Source organism: Nilaparvata lugens, chromosome 6 (assembly GCF_014356525.2).
Source record: "Nilaparvata lugens isolate BPH chromosome 6, ASM1435652v1, whole genome shotgun sequence".
In the NCBI taxonomy this organism is placed as follows: Eukaryota; Metazoa; Arthropoda; class Insecta; order Hemiptera; family Delphacidae; genus Nilaparvata; species Nilaparvata lugens.
The window spans coordinates 7213870-7231951 of record NC_052509.1 but is presented as its reverse complement, the minus strand read 5'-3'; the positions used below and the strand labels follow the sequence as shown (position 1 = coordinate 7231951).

General features: G+C 36.3%; 1 protein-coding gene across 1 annotated transcript in view; it reads right to left on the bottom strand.

Annotated features, from left to right (window-relative positions):
• The window catches only part of LOC111061978 (laminin subunit alpha), a 125417-nt gene that overhangs the window by 53192 nt on the left and 54143 nt on the right, over positions 1–18082 (bottom strand). The window contains 9 exon segments of the mRNA XM_039431341.1: positions 36–1868; positions 3374–3602; positions 4757–4994; positions 6157–6388; positions 8654–8818; positions 10842–10962; positions 12886–13048; positions 14697–14933; positions 17460–17616. Coding sequence (XP_039287275.1) covers positions 36–1868; positions 3374–3602; positions 4757–4994; positions 6157–6388; positions 8654–8818; positions 10842–10962; positions 12886–13048; positions 14697–14933; positions 17460–17616 — 3375 coding nt within the window.

Here is an 18082-nt window from a genome sequence, read left to right as displayed (position 1 = left end):
AGTTGGGAACGGTTTTTATAAAACGATAAATTCACCTGATACTCCAACTGGTTAGCATAATCCTTGGCCTTATCCACCTCGCCCTTCACAGCATCATACTCGTTCTGGTTCTTCTCCGAGACGAGCGGTTCCAAGCTCTCCATTGCAGTATTCAGCCGCGCCCGTTCCCTATTCAACACTTCAAACGCCTTGTCGGCGTCATTATAATTCCTCGACGCATTAGCCAACAACTGTTTCACCCTATCGAAATTCTGCGACGTTGCGTTCGACAAACTATTCAAACCAGAGATGCGGTTATTCTGTAGAGCCTGGCGATTTTTCACGTTCAACGCTCCGGCTTCGAAGGCTTTCCTCTGAGCGCTTATGGAGTGGTTCTTGATATCCTCCAAACGATTGTCGAATGTTTTGATGCGTTGTCTGATTTCATTCAGTGCTTCTGAGATGTTCGTCACAGGTGCTGAGAACTCCTTCATCTCTTCATGTAGCTCTTTAGCTTTCTGCAAACCTATTCCAGCTTCTTCATCTAGACTCCCAATGGTGGACTTTGATGCATTGATGTTCTCCAGTATATATTTGGCTTCATTTAGGGCGTCGTCGATTCTAGGCCCTGCAGCGTGATCCAAGTTGTACACCAGGTCACTCACGTCTTCGACTATCAGTTGTGAGTTGATCTGAGCTTGAGATATCAATTCTTCAACTGATAACGCTTCATACAACAGGAGAGCGCCGGGGGCTTTACTAGAATCTTCTACTGCCTTCCTAGCGCCTCGGTTGAGACTCCTGGTATCCTCACTCACCGCATTCACTTTACTGATCAACGGACTCAGATCTACCTGGTTCGAGTTCATCAGAGTCACGTTGGGGGAGAGTTGATCGACAGTGCCACTGATGAAAGCTAGACGTTGTGTAGTGAAGTAGGTGGCAGCGACCGATTGGAATTCACCGAGAACCGGTTCTAGACGGTTCCTGAGTTCGTCAGTGGTGTCTAGGAGGCTGTGAGTACAGGTATCACACTCGAAACAACCCCTGTCAGGGTCCAGTACCCATCTGTGTGGACAATGGGAACATTTTTCGCCTTGCACCCCGGGTAAACACTCACATTGACCCGTGGTTGGGTTACAACCCACACCTACTGAGTAGTCCTCGTTACAACCGCATGACAGACAACCTTGTGGACCGTAATCCCAGAAACCTGAGGCACATCTGTCACAGTTACGCCCTGTTACACCCGGTTTACACCGACATTGACCGGAGCCGTCTTCGCACTGGAGACTCTCCGAAGCCAGCTGACAATCACAAGCTCTGCAGCCTTGACACGATGAGAAACTGTAATAATTCTCCAAACATCGGTCGCACTTTTCACCCACCACATTCTCCTTACACTGACAGAGCCCGGTCGAGTGGTCGCATTTGTCGACACCGCACTTGTCACAGTCACAGCTCTGACAGTTTTTAGCACTGATTGCGTCACCATAGAACCCGGGCGCACAGTACTGACACATCGCGCCCGAAGTGTTGTTGAGACACTTGATGCATTCGCCGGTGATCGAGTCACATGACCCGGGGTCTTCAGGGTTGATGTTGCCCGAGCACTGGCAAGGCTTGCAGTACTCGCCGGGGATCCTCGGCCGGCCGTAGTAGCCGTTGGAGCACGACTCGCAGGTGGCTCCGTAGTAGCCCTCGGTGCACTGACAGCTGATCTCCTCGCCGTCGGCACTGACGTCACAGCCGGTCGCGAAGTTGTTGGAGGGGATGGGCAGCGGGCATGCGCAGATCAGGCAGTCGTAGGGTGCACCGAAAGTCGCGTTGCCGTGGTAGCCCTGCGAGCACAGTTCACAGTGGTCCCCGGTTGTGTTGTGTTTGCAGTCCTGCAATAAAGGAAAAATATGAATAAATTGTAAAATTGATAATCAAGGCCCATATGCATCAACTAGTTTTAAACTGGGATGGATTTTTGTTTAAACCCGGAATGAAACACATCACAATAAAATAATTCAATCTCAGCTACATTGTAATAGTAGATTAGCGTTACACATAACTTAGGTAGTGGTGCATATATGGCCCTGAAACATCAATGAAATACTTATTATTTTGATATTTATAATCAAATATGACAATCCAATTCACCAGTTAGAATGAATATACATGGTATAGTTTAATTACAATATATATTTATCTTTGAAAAATTCAATATCATAAAGAAATTATAGCATGAGCTATGATATATTTTGTCTACTTGTATGATATGCAGCTGATATGCTGTGATTATCATAAACCACAAGTTGGTTTATGAATGATATAATGCTAAAATATTATTGGAATACAAACCAATTTCTCTCATGTTTATAATAAAAGGGTATTCCGATGATGCATTGCATCTATATTCATCAACTTCTTGTGCGAACATGTGATAGTATAAGAAAGTTTACCACAAACACATATACGTTCACCAATACTTTTTGAGAAGAAGCCGAGTTATATGAGGGTCAAGCTCTTTGATCACCTAAAATCTTCAATCAAGAGTAAAAATCGCAACTCTTTCAAGAATGCTAACTTTTCTGGTAAGCAGGAATTTTACAGTGTTGGCGGAGTTTTTTCACAAACGAAACCTTAACTATTCTCTAATAAATTATATCCTAGAGATTCATCTAGCCTACTGAAACACAATAGAACAACATATCAAGTTGGTTACCCTTTAATTTTATCTCAACAATACTACTTTCAACTCTTCAAGATCCATTTTCAAGTATAAATAAGATAAATACACAACATTCCATTATTTATTTATTTTATTTACACCTAAAAATGATTCGTGAAGAGTTGAAACTATAGTCGTGTTATAATAGAATAAAAGAGCACTTGATAAATTGTATTATGTTTCAATACATTCAGTATCTCAGAGTGAGAATCAAGCTTACTTATTTATTTATTTATACATTTATTGTATAAAATACTATAATCATAATACAATTATGACATTGGAGGAAAAACTAGGCTGAGCCTGTACTATTTCTCTCCAAAAATTTTGATAAAATGTTAATGTTGTCCAAAAGATAAGGTTATGTTATCACACACTGCTTCGTTACTTGATTTTCGGTCCAGGAATGATGATTTAAAATTTTGAATTTTGAAGGTTGATTTTATACTTTAAATGAATCACAGAATGTATCACAATAAATTAAAAACTTTAGAAATATTGCACTTATTTAAAAAATTTAATACAAAATCAAAAACCTACTCACTATTTGTTATTCACAGCTGAAACATAGTTGTTATTCACAACTTTATAGCCTAATACATGTTTTATGTTTGTTTTGTACTTTGACGAGAATGTTGAAGATGAAACTAGAGTAATTATGGTGCAGTGGCTTACCAAACAGATACCAGTGACTTTATCACAGGTGGTAGCGTGGCCGTTGCACTGACAGGGGATACAGTAGCCGCCGTATGGCCCCGTCTGCGCCCTATAGTAGCCGTCTGCACACTTCTCGCAGGAGAGACCCTCGTAGTTGGGAGGGCAGTGACACTGTTCCACGCCCAAAGCGATCTCAGCACCCAGTGAGTATGCGGTTGACGCCGAATCGAGGCTTACGCTCATCAGCCTGCAAATTGACAAGAAATATTTCAAATCAAAAACTTTATTGAGATTCTCACATTATAAATACGGAATAGAAAAAAAAATATTAGCGAGTAGGTGGTTGACGCCGAGTCTAAACTTACGCTCATCAGCCTGCGAATTGACAACAATGAAATATTTGGTGAGAATGTGAAATAAACTGATGAAAATGTATGACTTTTTATACAGTGTTCTAAAAAAAGGTGCCCATAAGTCAGGGCGTGATTCCTCACATCAAAAAAAGAAACAATAGACACAAACTATTTTTTTACAGAACTTGTAAAACATTTAATTTCGAAGAGAAAGATGTAAAATAAGTCTATAATAGACAAACGCAACCATTAAAAAAAAATCCTTAATTTTACACAAAACGAATGAAAAATAGTCAAAATCAGTTAAGCTCTCTTTTCATGCGTTTTGTGTGAAATTAGGAATAATTTTTAATGGTTGCGTTTGTCTATTATAGACTTATTTTACATCTTTCTCTTCGAAATTAAATTTTCTACAAGTTCTGTAAAAAATAGTTTGTGTTTATTGTACATGTAACATAGTAAATCTGCTTCAAATCTTAAAGGAATGTGACTGTATTTCTTAAAGGAAAGGTGAATCTTAAAGGAATGGAAAGGTATATGACCTGGCTTATGTACTGATGTACTTTAGCTTAAATAAAAATCATTGAATTGAACTTGTTTTTTGTGACCAAGTTTCGCGTATTTCGTCACATATCTTAAAAATTACTGTAGCTACAGGTCTGGAAACGTTTTTATTCAAATTTTCAGTACATTTTACATTAAGTACGCTAAATTGTACATATACAAATAAACAAATACCCGTAAGGCTTCGTTTCGGCAGGGGAACTGAAATTCAGACGAAATCTTCCATCCTGTATAACTTGGTAACTACGCATTTTCGGACATATGTTAATTATAACTTTTTTCTTCTTTGGATGAGAGGAATCACGCCTTGACTTATGGGCACCTTTTTTCAGAACACCCTGTATATGAAAACTTGAATTTAAGTAAACTTGACCTGATAAATCGCCCATTCAACTAAAAAGTAAAAAAACTCGAATTCAAGTAAACTTGACTAATGTAAACCTTACTTTAGAAATTGGACCTTTACAGATAGAATGTAACTAACCGTGTAGTAACACTCTCCGTCCAGTAGGTGGCCCTGATGTAGATGCCTCTAAGGTCCTCCAAGACCTGCATGAGTTGCTCCCTGGTGGCCTGGTGGCCGTTGGGCAGCACAAAGTTGGTCTCGTAGATCTCAAGCTCAGTGGTATGGTAGGCGTTCACGTCCGGCTGATCCACGGCGTAATGCAACACATGCAAATTGGCACCGTGCAAGATCACGTCGGCTCCGCTCTCTGCAATTGCTGCAACAAGATAAGAAGAAAATTGAACAAATGATCGATGATAGTACAAAAATAAAGTCAAATTATACAACAAATTGAAGAGAATATTATACTTCATGAGCTCATAAAAAGCATGGACTTTTCTCATCAATATTTAAAAGTTTTAAGATCAGGAAAAATCAGATTTGAAATGAAATAGCGTGAATATTAATGAGAAAACTTTCGAATTAAACGTTTTTCAGCATCCTTTACAAACTTGGTGAGCTGATTGAACAATTTAAATGCTGCTATGTGGAAGCTTTTCGAGTCCCAGTCAAACTGCTTCGGGGTATATCTGAATTCCCTGCACCTCGAGTTTGGTGAACATGTACTCATTATCATTAGACTGTCTACTTTGTCATTTACATATAGAAAGAAATATATGTACTGGCTGAATATTTCAGGATTCTCCTCAGTTTTCTGAAGAGTGACCTACACTGTTCCAGGCGGTCCGAGAAGGTGATAATCCTGATTGCCTTACTGCTTTTTAAAGCAGCAACACATTTGAAGCAGTCGAGGAATGTCCCCAAATCAAAATTCCGTAGGTTATATGGCTGTGGAACAATGAATGGTATACTGTCAGTAGATATTGTCACCAAATATCTCAGTTTTCTGGATAGATGATGTACCCTCCAAGGCTTTGCGCAAGTCTGAGTGAAGTGTTCCATTATTTCAACTTCCTGTCAATCCAGAATCCCAATAATTTTACTGGCTCATTTTCTCTATTCCAATCTTCATTTTTTTAAGAACAAGAAAGAATGTGGGATTTGTCCTCATTAAGTTTCAACCGATTTTTCAGGAACCATACCTTTGCATCCCGAGTAACAGCTTCATTTCTTGTGAGAACATGATCGTTTGAACTTCCTCTTGACCTAATTGTTGTGTCATCCGCGAACTGTATGGAGTCATTACATGGTACACAATTATTTGTTGAGAGGATGAACAGCAGTGGGCTCAATACACATCTCTGTGGGACTCCATGATTGATGTATCTAATCTGAGAAATTACTTTTTTTATTGAGACAACATGTTTCCGATTCTCAAGATTAACTGATAATGGAATCTAGAAGCTTCCAATTTTACGTTTTCTTGTACAAGGACGCCACGAATCTGAAAAAATATGAAATTTGTCGACATAACTCACGTAGTTCTTTGGTGGTGCCGAATATGGAATAGTTGAGCACTCCGCCGAAAGAGGTCAGCCTGTTGCCGAGATAGTATTCGGGAGCCACAAAGTAAGCCACTTTGCCACTCTCCTCGGTCAGGTCCACCAACACAGCGTCCTGCATCTTGTCAATCAACGTGTAGACCGGCTCGATTAGCACCGATTTCGTCATGTTCACAGTCGCCAGCGTCCAGTCGTGCATGCCGTTAATCTGCGTAAAAGAATCAAGAATATATTTGCCACAATATTACAAAATACAACGATATTGTCAGGCTCCACAAATATTTTAATCGTATCTAATTGTATTATAAGTGCACATCAAAATTGATTTGAAAAACTTAAGTTGATTTGATAAGAAATAGGTGAGTAGATTGATAAACTATTAGCTTGAACAATAAGAGGATGGAGAAATAGACGCTTGATCCACTCCATACAAGTTTAGACCTACTAAAGTTTACTAGTCGTGCATGCCATTTAGTATCTATTATAGAACCGCAGTTAAGGCTGTGCAAAGGCTAAAAATAAACTTTCTACATGTGATATTTTTCAAAGCTTTTCGATTTGTATATCATCAAGCTATCAAAATGAAAAAGTTTTCTCAGGAAAACATTTATTTTCTGATCATTACTTTTTGAGATATGAGCGCCTAAAGTTTAATTTTTTGGAACAGAACATTTCAAATTCGGTAAGAGATAAATCCATGAGATTTAGAGGATTTATTCTTCATGGTATTGTTGATCTATTAAAACAAAAATTTCCTGAAAATCTCAATTTTCAAGATAGTTATTCAATTTACTAAAAATGACCTAAAAAAACTTTTAGTTGAGTTATTTTTGGTAAATTGAATAACTTTTTCAAAAATTGATATTTTCAGAAAATCTTTGTTTTAATAGATCAACAATACCTTGAAGAATCCATCCTCTGAATCTCATGGATTTATCTCTTACCGAATTTGAAATATTCTGTCCCAAAAATTCAAACTTCAGGCGCTCATATCTCAGAAAGTAATGATCGAAAAAAAATGTTTTCCTGAGAAAACTTTTTCATTTTGATAGCTTGATGATATACAAATCGAAAAACTTTGAAAAATATCACAAGTAGAAAGTTTATTTTTAGCCTTTGCACAGCCTTAATTTGATAAGGGTGAATTGAGAATAATTCTATACAAAATTATTAGCTAGAAAAATAAGAGCCTGGACACACTAAGACTTGATCCACTCCATACAAGTTTACTAGTCATATATGAAACCACAGTTTTGAAACGAAATAGTTGAGTGAATTGATCATAGTTCCAGAAAAATTAGCTTGAAAAATGAGAGTTCTGACACGCAGAAGATTGATTCACTACATACAGGTTTACTAAAGAGTTAGGCTCAATAGAGTTTTAACCTTCCGGTAGTCGCGCCCTACTCAATCACACGAGCAGACGCGTGTTGTATTTTTTACAACATCCAATTTTCCGAGTGTTATGTACTCTGTTCACTGTCTTAACATATTAATTAATTGTATAATTACTTTTTCCATCTTCTTGGATTATTTTACGCCTATGAACATTTGGATGATTACCATTTCATAGCCCAATAAGGTACATCAAGCAAAGCCATCAATTCTGTGTTATTGGTTCGTTTACAGCCCCATATACAGTCTTTCCCTATCTTATGCACAGTGCGACTTATGCACTGTCGCGACTAAATGGCACCTAAAGACTGAACCATTGCTTGGTTGATACTGCAACTCAGTGGAGTGATGGGGGAAAGTTTTGCATAGGTGACTCATTCACTGACACCACCCCATTCAATAGTTTTGTGCAGCAAAAAAAACTGATACTGTTGTACATTTTACAACAGCGCGACTGCCGGAAGGTTAAAGATTTAATAATGTCTTGCTTAACGATAAGAGTAATAGAGATAACAATAGAGCTAAATGAAAGTTGAATCCGGTCAAAACAAGCGACAACAATTCTGCGCATCTGAGACGCCCGTTCAGTTGAAAGTTGAATCCGGTCAAAACAAGCGACAACAATTCTGCGCATCTGAGACGCCCGTTCAGTTGGGGCCTTAGGCTGCCACTAACGACAGGACAAGCATGATGAACATGTGAGTACACACATGTTGGAATTGTTATGTCATGACAGTGAAAGGCTTCGAAAAAAATGTTGGAGGTTCGATTTTCGTAACTCGATTTTTCTCTTCACTACACTATTTGAGGTTAAATTATTTTTGTATCATTATAATTTGTAATTATCCATTGGTTTATTTATTGTTATTGGTTTTTTAGTACACCCGATTTATTAATACCTTATAATAGTTCATTTTTTGAATGGTCCCTTGAGATGGTCCCTTGATCAATTATATCTAGTTTCCACTGAATCTGTAAAGCTACAATATAAATATTTCATACATTCGAATTAACGATTGATGACTTACAAATTATTCAAATATAAATATAATTATCATTTGAATGAATGAATAAATACCTTAGTTCGATAGAGTGATGAACTTGAGCACCGAGTGGTACGTCCAAAGCAGAAGCATTTCGTACATCCGTGCGGGTTGACCTCTTGTATGTTGAAAGTGCCTTCCTTGCACAAATCACAGGCTTGGCCATGAACGTTCTCCTTACAGAAACAAGCTGACGTTTCCTGCACATTTCAAAATCATAATTTATTATTGAACAAACCATCTTATAATAATATTATTGAATAATGTGCAATATTGACTTTTTAATAATATAGTTCGTTATGAATATTTTAGTTTTCCATCATAATTATTGTACAAAACACCTGGTGTTGCGGCAGCTATCTTATCATTGCCAGATAGGACGCCTGCCGGCTGCTCGGTTGTCGATTCTCCCGTGAGTCAGTCACTCCCTGAGCTCAGTGTGGAACAGTACTCTAGTGTCGTTAGTCGTTAACCTATAATTTGTGCACTCTCGCAAACTCTCCCTCTCTCACTCTCGCTCTTATCTTTGAATATTCCTGTCATTTATTTCTCGTTCACCTCTCATTTCATCACTTCATCACTCAAAACTCATATAAGTGCAACATACGTGCAAGGAACCAGCAAGGGGCGCCCCCACCAGCACTCTGGAGCAGCCGCACATCAAGTGGTGAGTAATAAAATCATTCTCTCACTCAAGGTCCTCTGAAATCCTGTACATATTTTACACCTAAGTATTGAATAATTAGTATATCAAGCAATAAAGAATTGGTATAGTACATGATAGAATACTCTAGTTTACAATCATAGTTAAAACAACAACTTTCAAGTATTGAATAATATTAACATAATATACAATCTAGAATTTGTGAATAGTACGTGCGTGATAAAATACTTTAGTTTGCAATTATAGTTATTGAACAAAACACCTTCCAAGTATTGATTAAGTTTGTGGACTCTTTAAATTTATAATTGATTCAATTAATTTGAAAAGTATTAGCCTATTTGATAAACTATGTTTTTGTTTGAATCTGATTAAAAATTGCAGTGTGTAATAATAACCTAGGTACATAACCTAGGTACATTTGGACTTTCGTATAAATAAGAATTGCAGCAGTTTTGGGCTTAAGCCTGTGGCACTTTTCTACTTTTCTAAGTTGTGTTATGTTAAATGGTTGAACAAATAAATAAATAATTTGTGTATGCAATGAACTATGTAATTTTTATACAGTAATTTTTATATCCGAGAGAACACTATAGTATGCGATATTAGAATAGGCCTAGTTGGTGAATCTTACTGTGAGATATTTGAAATAATTTCAACTACCGTAGCTTTTGTTGGAGCCAAAAAATCTTCGATTTCATAGCCGTCACATGCTTGATACTAAAAAAATGTCATAATTAGCCGAATCAAAGTCAAAGTCAAAATATTTTATTGCAGCAGCTAATTGAGAACATCAATTGCATTACAAATGTCAATGATAGATTGAATCATAATATTACACGCAAGAAGTCATTACAATAGATTATAAAACATAAAAATATACTTATTCTCACAACAATATAAGTGAAACACACTCATAAGACATAATCATATTGACTAGTTCACTCATAAGCCTACCTAGTTGCTAATCAAGCATATTGTCAACTACGTCATAGAACTCTTCTATTTCATAAACTGGATTCGTCAACAGAAATCGTTTAACTCTATTAGTGAATAATTTTAATGGTAATTTTTGAAATTCTCATTGAATAGTTTCAGAGAAATGTAATAGAAAGTTTTCTGAGTATTTGCATAGTGGCAAAACGTCAAGACTAGTTTATTCCTACCTCTAGCATTATAGTTGTGACACATACCCTGTTGAACATAGGAGTTATAATTTACCTTGACATGATTATAACTCCTATGTTCAGCAGGGTGTGTGTCACAACTATAATACTAGTTGTTACACAAATCCAGACGTATATTGGAAAAACTGGAATAAGAGTACTAGTGAAGTCAATAAAAAATAAAAAAAAACATCTTCCAACTATTGATTAAGTTTGGACTCTTTAAATTTATAATTGATTCAATTAATTTGAAAAGTATTAGTCTATTTGATAAACTGTGTTTTGTTTGTATTGGATTAAGAATTGCAGTGTGTAATTCAAAAATGTAAAAGTGACTCATAATAGCAGCGGTTTGTCAATGAAAAATGAATACATCTAGTAAACAATTATAGTTACCTGGTCGCAGACTTCAGCTTCGGTACCCCTGAGGTCACACTCGCAAGGTTGGCAATGCGGAAAAGCCCAGTGGCCAGACTGACAGCGGTCGCACTTCCGTCCCACCACGTTTGGGAGACAACTACAAACAAAACATTGAATGACATTACAAAACCACAATACAAACATACTGTTTTTACAACGACGTGCAGTCAATTATTTAAGTAAATAGGCTAAGCAAATTTTGTTTACTTACTGACTGGATCTGCCAATGTCACTGTTAAAGAAGACGCTTGTTGTTCGGAGTACTCCAGTCAGTAAGTGAACAAAATTTGAACTTGAATTTTAAAAAAAGCACTTTTGGAGTGAAATGCACTTACTTTTGTAGTGACGAACGTTTCGACCTGTTGTTGGTCATCATCAGACTCTAATTAACAACCTTTTGATTTTTGATTGAATCTACTAGTACTCTGAGTCTGATGATGACCAACAACAGGTCGAAACGATCGTCACTAACAAAAGTAAGTGCATTTCACTCCAAAAGTGTTTTTTTAAATTCAAGTTTAATTTTAACAGTGAAAAAGTATGGATATGCAACAGAGAACAAAATTTGTTTATTTACTTGAATAATTGACTGCACATAGTCGTAAAAATGATTGATTGATTGATTCATACAATAAGTACATCATCAGAATGATAGGGAGAGAGAAAAAGTAAGGTAACCTTGTTCTATTCCTCTCGCAGATTCAGATAAAGTTACACATAGTCCGAAAAAGGTTAAGTCTTGTAGTTGTTCACTTCACACAACATTGTTGTAATACATCGCAGTTTGGAATGGCATGAATACTGTATTAATTGACCGAGCGAAGTGAGGTCTAAGATTCAAGTCGACGGTTTGGCATTTCTCTTAATGTTTAAATGTTCAAATGTTTATATGTTGCGCATTTACGGCGAAACGCGGTAATAGATTTTCAAGAAATTTGACAGGTATGTTCCTTTTTTAATTGCGCGTCGACGTATATACAAGGTTTTTGAAAATTTTGCATTTCAAGTATAATATAAAAGGAAAAAGGAGCCTCCTTCATACGCTAATATTAGAGTAAAAATCAGACTATAGAATTATTCATCATAAATCAGCTGACAAGTGATTACACAGATGTGTGAAAAAGCCAGTCTATTGCTGTATTTCCATAAGGTCTATAGTTTCAATCAGGTACTTGTGGATGAGAATACTGCGTGAGGTCTACTGTTCACAGAACTACTAGTATACAGTAAAAACTCAATGTTTTATCTAAAAGCATTCTCTGATTAGTTCTAGTAGAATTTAATCATTATTGCAGTTCAGTAGAAACTCAATGGTTTTCGAAAAGGCCTTCTCTGATTGGTTCTCGTGGCATTTAATCGTGATTGAAATTTAACAGACTCTTGTGCAATCGAGCCTGTGACTGATTTTTTTTTAAATTTCGATATAAAGTATCAATTTTCGGTTGTGTTGTTATATACGGTATTGATTGTAACACCAGAGTTAAAATGAGTATGAATTTGACATTAAAAATAAAAATTTGAGATTGAGTATGAAAACATTCATCCTAAGGCTGGCCACTAAAGATAGGACATGCATGATACATATGCCGTCATACATTGTTGTGTCATCACAGCAAAAAGATTCGAACAAATCTTTTTGAGTTTGGGTTTATGAATCAACAATTTTTTGTAGTTTATTTTTTCTTTGCTGTTCTATTTGAGGTTGAATAAATTTTCTATCATTATAATTTGTGATTTTCCAGTGATTTATTTATTGGTTGGTTTATGTTATGTTGGAAGCCTCTCGCTGATAACAAAACATGCATGATGAACATTTGAGTGTGTATGATAAACATGCACGATGAGCATGTGTGTGTGCATGATAAACATGTGTGTGTGCATGATAAACATGCATGATGAACATTTGTGTGTGCATGATAAACATGCATGATGAACATGTGTGTATGTGTGCATGATAAACACGCTCGTTCAACCGTTAGTGGCCAGCCTAACGATGTGAACTATGAGCAGGGGAACGTACCCGCAAGTTCCGTTGTTGAAGTCGCATTCGAGATTGCCGTTGCGGACTCCGAGTGGATTACAGTTGCACAGTTCGCAGCCGACAATCAGGTCGAAGCCGAACGTCTGCGGCTCACACTGGTCGCAATTCGCACCCGTCACATGCTCCGCACACTTGCATTCACCTCAAATCAATCACGAAAATGCTGTCAATACGATAGAACATAATTGACCGAACGTAGTGAGGTCTATGTTTTAACTATGATTTTCTTTTTCTGTGTGTATGTAACGCGATTACGGCCAAACGCGTTGATAGAATTCTATGAGATTTAGCAGGAATATTCCTGTTTCAACTGCGCGTCGATGTAATTTTTGAAATTTTGCATTTTAAGGATGATATCATGAAAAGTAAAGAAATTCCTCCATACTCTGATATCACTATGAATATCACCTAATTTGAAGATAGGATCAATCAGACTATAGAATTATTCATAATCAATCAGCTGACAAGTGGATTATTCATTGCATGCATTATACAGAAGTCTGGCCGTGTCTATTTCTATAAGGTAGGGTTTCAATATTTTTTATGATGCGTGCCCATCAGTATAAATATTCTCACATTTGAAAAACAAATTTAATACGTGATAGAAAATAAAATAAAAAATGATTAAATGAACTAAATAGTGCTGAAAAAATTATGATATTCTTGATTGAAGAAAATTAATTTTAAAATAGTTGAGAAATATTTTCATCAGATGGAAAGATTATCACGGAACTGGATAAATTATCATATGGGATAAAAATTCAAATGTGAACTGAGTTTGATAACATAAGTGAGTTTTTTATCTTGGAGAAAACAAATAACAGTTTCTAAGAGTAAATTATGATTCAACTGTGAATTATGATTCAACTGAATCAACTAGAACAAGTGACATCAGATACTTGTGGATGAGATAACTGCGTGAGGTCTAATGTTCACAAAACTACTAGTAACACTATGCAATTTGTTGATTAGGAATTGATATTGTGTAATTTTTTCATAATATTGATGAAACACAATATTCATTTTTGTTACATCCACATTTATTAGATGTTTACACAGGACTACAGCATCGTGTTGAAACCAAAACATCCTAACAACACACTACAATACTGTATTTGTGATGTCAATAGGGCTAAATATGACTTATATATGTACCTGATAACATGTGTTGGTTAGAATTATAATAAAATAAGCATTATTTCCATAAAATATTATACAGTTTTCTATATTCCATTAAAAAAATATAAAGTCGACATCTCCTTAATTCTTTCCCTTCATCATATTCAGCTACAACTTTCGAAAAAAATTACAATATTTCAAATTATCCAGAGTATGAGGAATAATGAGGGGTTGGAATAAGAGACTGAGGAGGAAGAAGAGATGAAGCTGGAGGAGGAGGAGGAGGAGGAGGAGGAGGAGGAGGAGGAGGAGGAGGAGGAGGAGGAGGAGGAGGAGGAGGAGGAGGAGGAGGAGGAGGAGGAGGAGGAGTAGGAGGAGAAGGAGGAGGAGAAGGAGGAGGAGAAGGAGGAGGGAGGTGAGGAGGATAAGGGTAAGATGGTGATAAGGAGGATGTGACGGAGATGAGGAAGAGGAGGAGGAGGAGGGAGTGGTAGGTGTGGTTGGGAGGAAGATAAGGAGGAGGAAGATGAGGAGAAGGGGGAGTTGGAAGAGAAAGAGGAGGATGAGGACGGAAAGGCTTAGACAAAGTAGTCGATACAAAAATGAAAAATATAAATATCTTACATGGGGAGACCGCATTAGTGAGGAGTTTGAAATGTTGATCGACTGACCTGTGACAGGATCGCACTGCGCCCGGGGCGGACATTGACACTTGACGCAGTTGGGGAATCCGTAGTAGCCGTTGCGACACGCGTCACAGCGTCGGCCGATGATGTTCGGCTTGCAGGCGCACTGTCCGCCGAACACGGCGCACGCGAACGTCAGCGAACCCTCCACGTCACAGTGGCACGCCTCCGCGCCGTTCCTGTAGTCAGCCGTCAGCGAGAAGATCGAGTCACGGCAGAAACCTAACAAAACCGCATATAATAATAATGATGATGATAACAATAATAATACATGATCATAATATATAATCATACATGCTTATACATTTTACATTCAATGTTTCGCATTTGTCACTTACAATCAAAAAGTCATCAAATGTCCGTGAATATTGGAAGTCAAAAATAATGGTTCTTTTTATGTTATATATTTATTGTATAGATGTTTAGGTACTTCAGGAAATTGTATTTTATTTGTTTTTTTTAGGTTTTATTATTATTTCTTTTTTGTTTTTAACTATTGCTCTAATTCTGTTTGTGAAATTGCACAAAGACTTTTTCTTTTTTTTAGTTACCAAAATCAAGTGACTGTCTCGTTCATATTATAATGTACAATAACAATAGTGTAGAACTTCAACCACAGCTGTTAAGCTACTGAAGTTATTTTCTTTTTTTCTATCATGATACTGTTTCTTTATAATAATTGCATTGTAAAAATATTTGTAGAACATGTCAGTGTTGTGAATAAATTTCAATTTCAATTTCAATGGTGACATCTTTTTAGGGTCGGTTTCCGAGCTCGGGATTCAGCTAAGTTCTAGACTTAAAACAGCTGGAGTCATAAAATTGGCTTTTCGAAAAAGGGCGTAGTCGCAGTCTACGTTTAAAATAAATTTTGAAAAACTAGAAAAATGACACACAAAATAAAATAAAGAGGAAATAGTGTTAAGTTTCAGCTATTTCGAATTATTTAGGAATGCTTCATTTCGTCAAGGAAAACGTTTCAAATTAAAGAAATGAGAAAATAAAGATTATCATAAAATCTACAACTACGCCCCGTTTCAGAAAGGCAATTTTCTGACTCCAGCTGTTTCAAGTCTAGGGCCCGGTTGCACAAAAGCCGGTTGAATTTTAACCGTGATTAATTTCAAGAGAATCAATCAGAGAAGGCCTTCTTGATTAAACGGTTTCTCTGATTGGTTCTTGTGCACTGTGTTCTAATACACTATAACTTGGCTAAATCCCGAGCTCGGAAACCATCCCTTGATTATTCTAATTTCACTAGATTCATTTCAAAGTTCTTTCACACTCTGAATGGAAAAAAAAACTCCATCAAACTGTAAAAAATCTCTCTTGTAGCCAATTCCCCAGTAATTTCTTGAATGTTATGCTATTTGAAGGGGTGACTTAGGGATTGTAACTCGAATATTTTGAATGTAATCACCCATTGTGTGGTACATCATTTTAAAGGCCTCATTGAAACAAGAAGGATGGCATCGATAAAAGTGTTCTATAATACTTGTATCCAAAATGGCGGCCGAATGAAGTTTTAGTTTTCTAAGAAATGAGGGGTTGTAACTCAAATATTTTGAATGTAAACACCCATTGTGTGATACATCATTTCAAACGCCTTTTCAATAAGAGAAATATGACATCAATAAAACTGTTCTATGATACTTTTATCCAAAATGGCGGCTGATTGAAGTTTTAGTTTTTAAACAAATAAAGTTTAATCAGCTGCCATTTTGGATAAAAGTATCATAGAACAGTTTTATTGATGTCATTTTTCTCGTAATGAAAAGGCGTTTGAAATTATGTATCTCACAATGGGTGTTTACATTAAAAATATTCGAGCTACAACCCCTCATTTCTTTAAAAACTAAAACTTCAATCAGCCGCCATTTTGCATACAAGTATCATAGAACCATTTTATTGATGCCATCTTTCTTGTTTTTAAAAGGCCTTTAAAATGATGTACCACACAATGGGTGTTTACATTTGAAATATTCGAGTTACAACCCCTAAGTCACCCATTATGAGGGGTTGAAGTTCAGTTTTACGTCAAAAGGTAGATTATTTGACCAATAACTTATCCTGAAAGTTACAGTATAATATCTACAACAGTCTCCAACTTATTGAAGGATTCCCATACATATGACTCACTCTGTATGCAGAGTGTTTCAGAAGTAGTGTCGAACATTTTAGGGTATTGTTCTTGGATGATAGGAGTCTACAAATGTCGTATTTCAAGTGTCCAAAACTCAGCGGTTATCCTTATAGCTACCATTTTGTTTTTTTCACTTAGGAATTTTTATTTCAAAAACGAAATCTTTTATTGATCTGACAATTGGCATGAATATTTATGATATAATGACTCAACTTTAAAAAATAAAATGAAAAAATTTCGATGTAAATTTTCAAAATGGCGGCCATTTCAAATTTCACGAAAACAGTTAACTTTATAGAAAATTTAAAACATTTGAGTCTATAAAGTTGAGTCTATTTATAGCAAAAATATTCATGCCAAATTTCAGATCAATACATAATTTCGTTCTTGAGATAAAAATTCCTAAGTTAAAAAAACAAAATGGCAGCTGTAAGGATGATAACCGTTGAGTTTTGGACACTTGAAATAAGACATTTGTAGTCTCCTATCATCCAGGAACAATACCCTAAAATGTTCGACACTACTTCTGAAACACTCTGTATAGCTATTGTGAAATTTATTGTTATGGTGACGACTGTACTGATGAATTCACTGGGTAGGCCTACCTAGAACAGACGTGTCGACATAGAAATGATTGCTTCCGCATCTAGTGATGAAAGCACTTGTCTGGTCGAAGGGAAGCTCTTCGGTGACACTCTCCTGGAACTCTCCAACAGGGATAGCCAGCACATAATCCAACCACACGCTTTTATGATTTGGTTCCTAAGAAAAACATTCAAAATTGAGAAAAAATAATACAAATGCATTTGGTTATAGATTAACGAGGGAAGAAATAAACACAACACTGAGAATACAGGAATTATCAATTATTTTAACACATGATGTGCTCTGGATTCGCCGATGACTGGACAGAAATTGATATGTAATGTGTACATTATTAAATAGAATATATTTAAGATGAATACAAAGAAAGGTGAAGAAACCAAAAGAGAATGGTTTTTTTGCGAGCGCGCCAAGTTTGAATAAAGTATTGCATCATCAGTTCCATCCGTTCAATGAGATTCTCAAAAATATGCGATTCCAGTATTCGTAATTCATATTGTATCCAGTATCCAGTAATTCATATTGTATTGCATTTTGAACAAGTGAAATAAAATTTATTCCATTCTTATTCTAGTAATGCTATTTAGCATTGGTTACCACCACTCTTCTGCATCATCACTCTCCC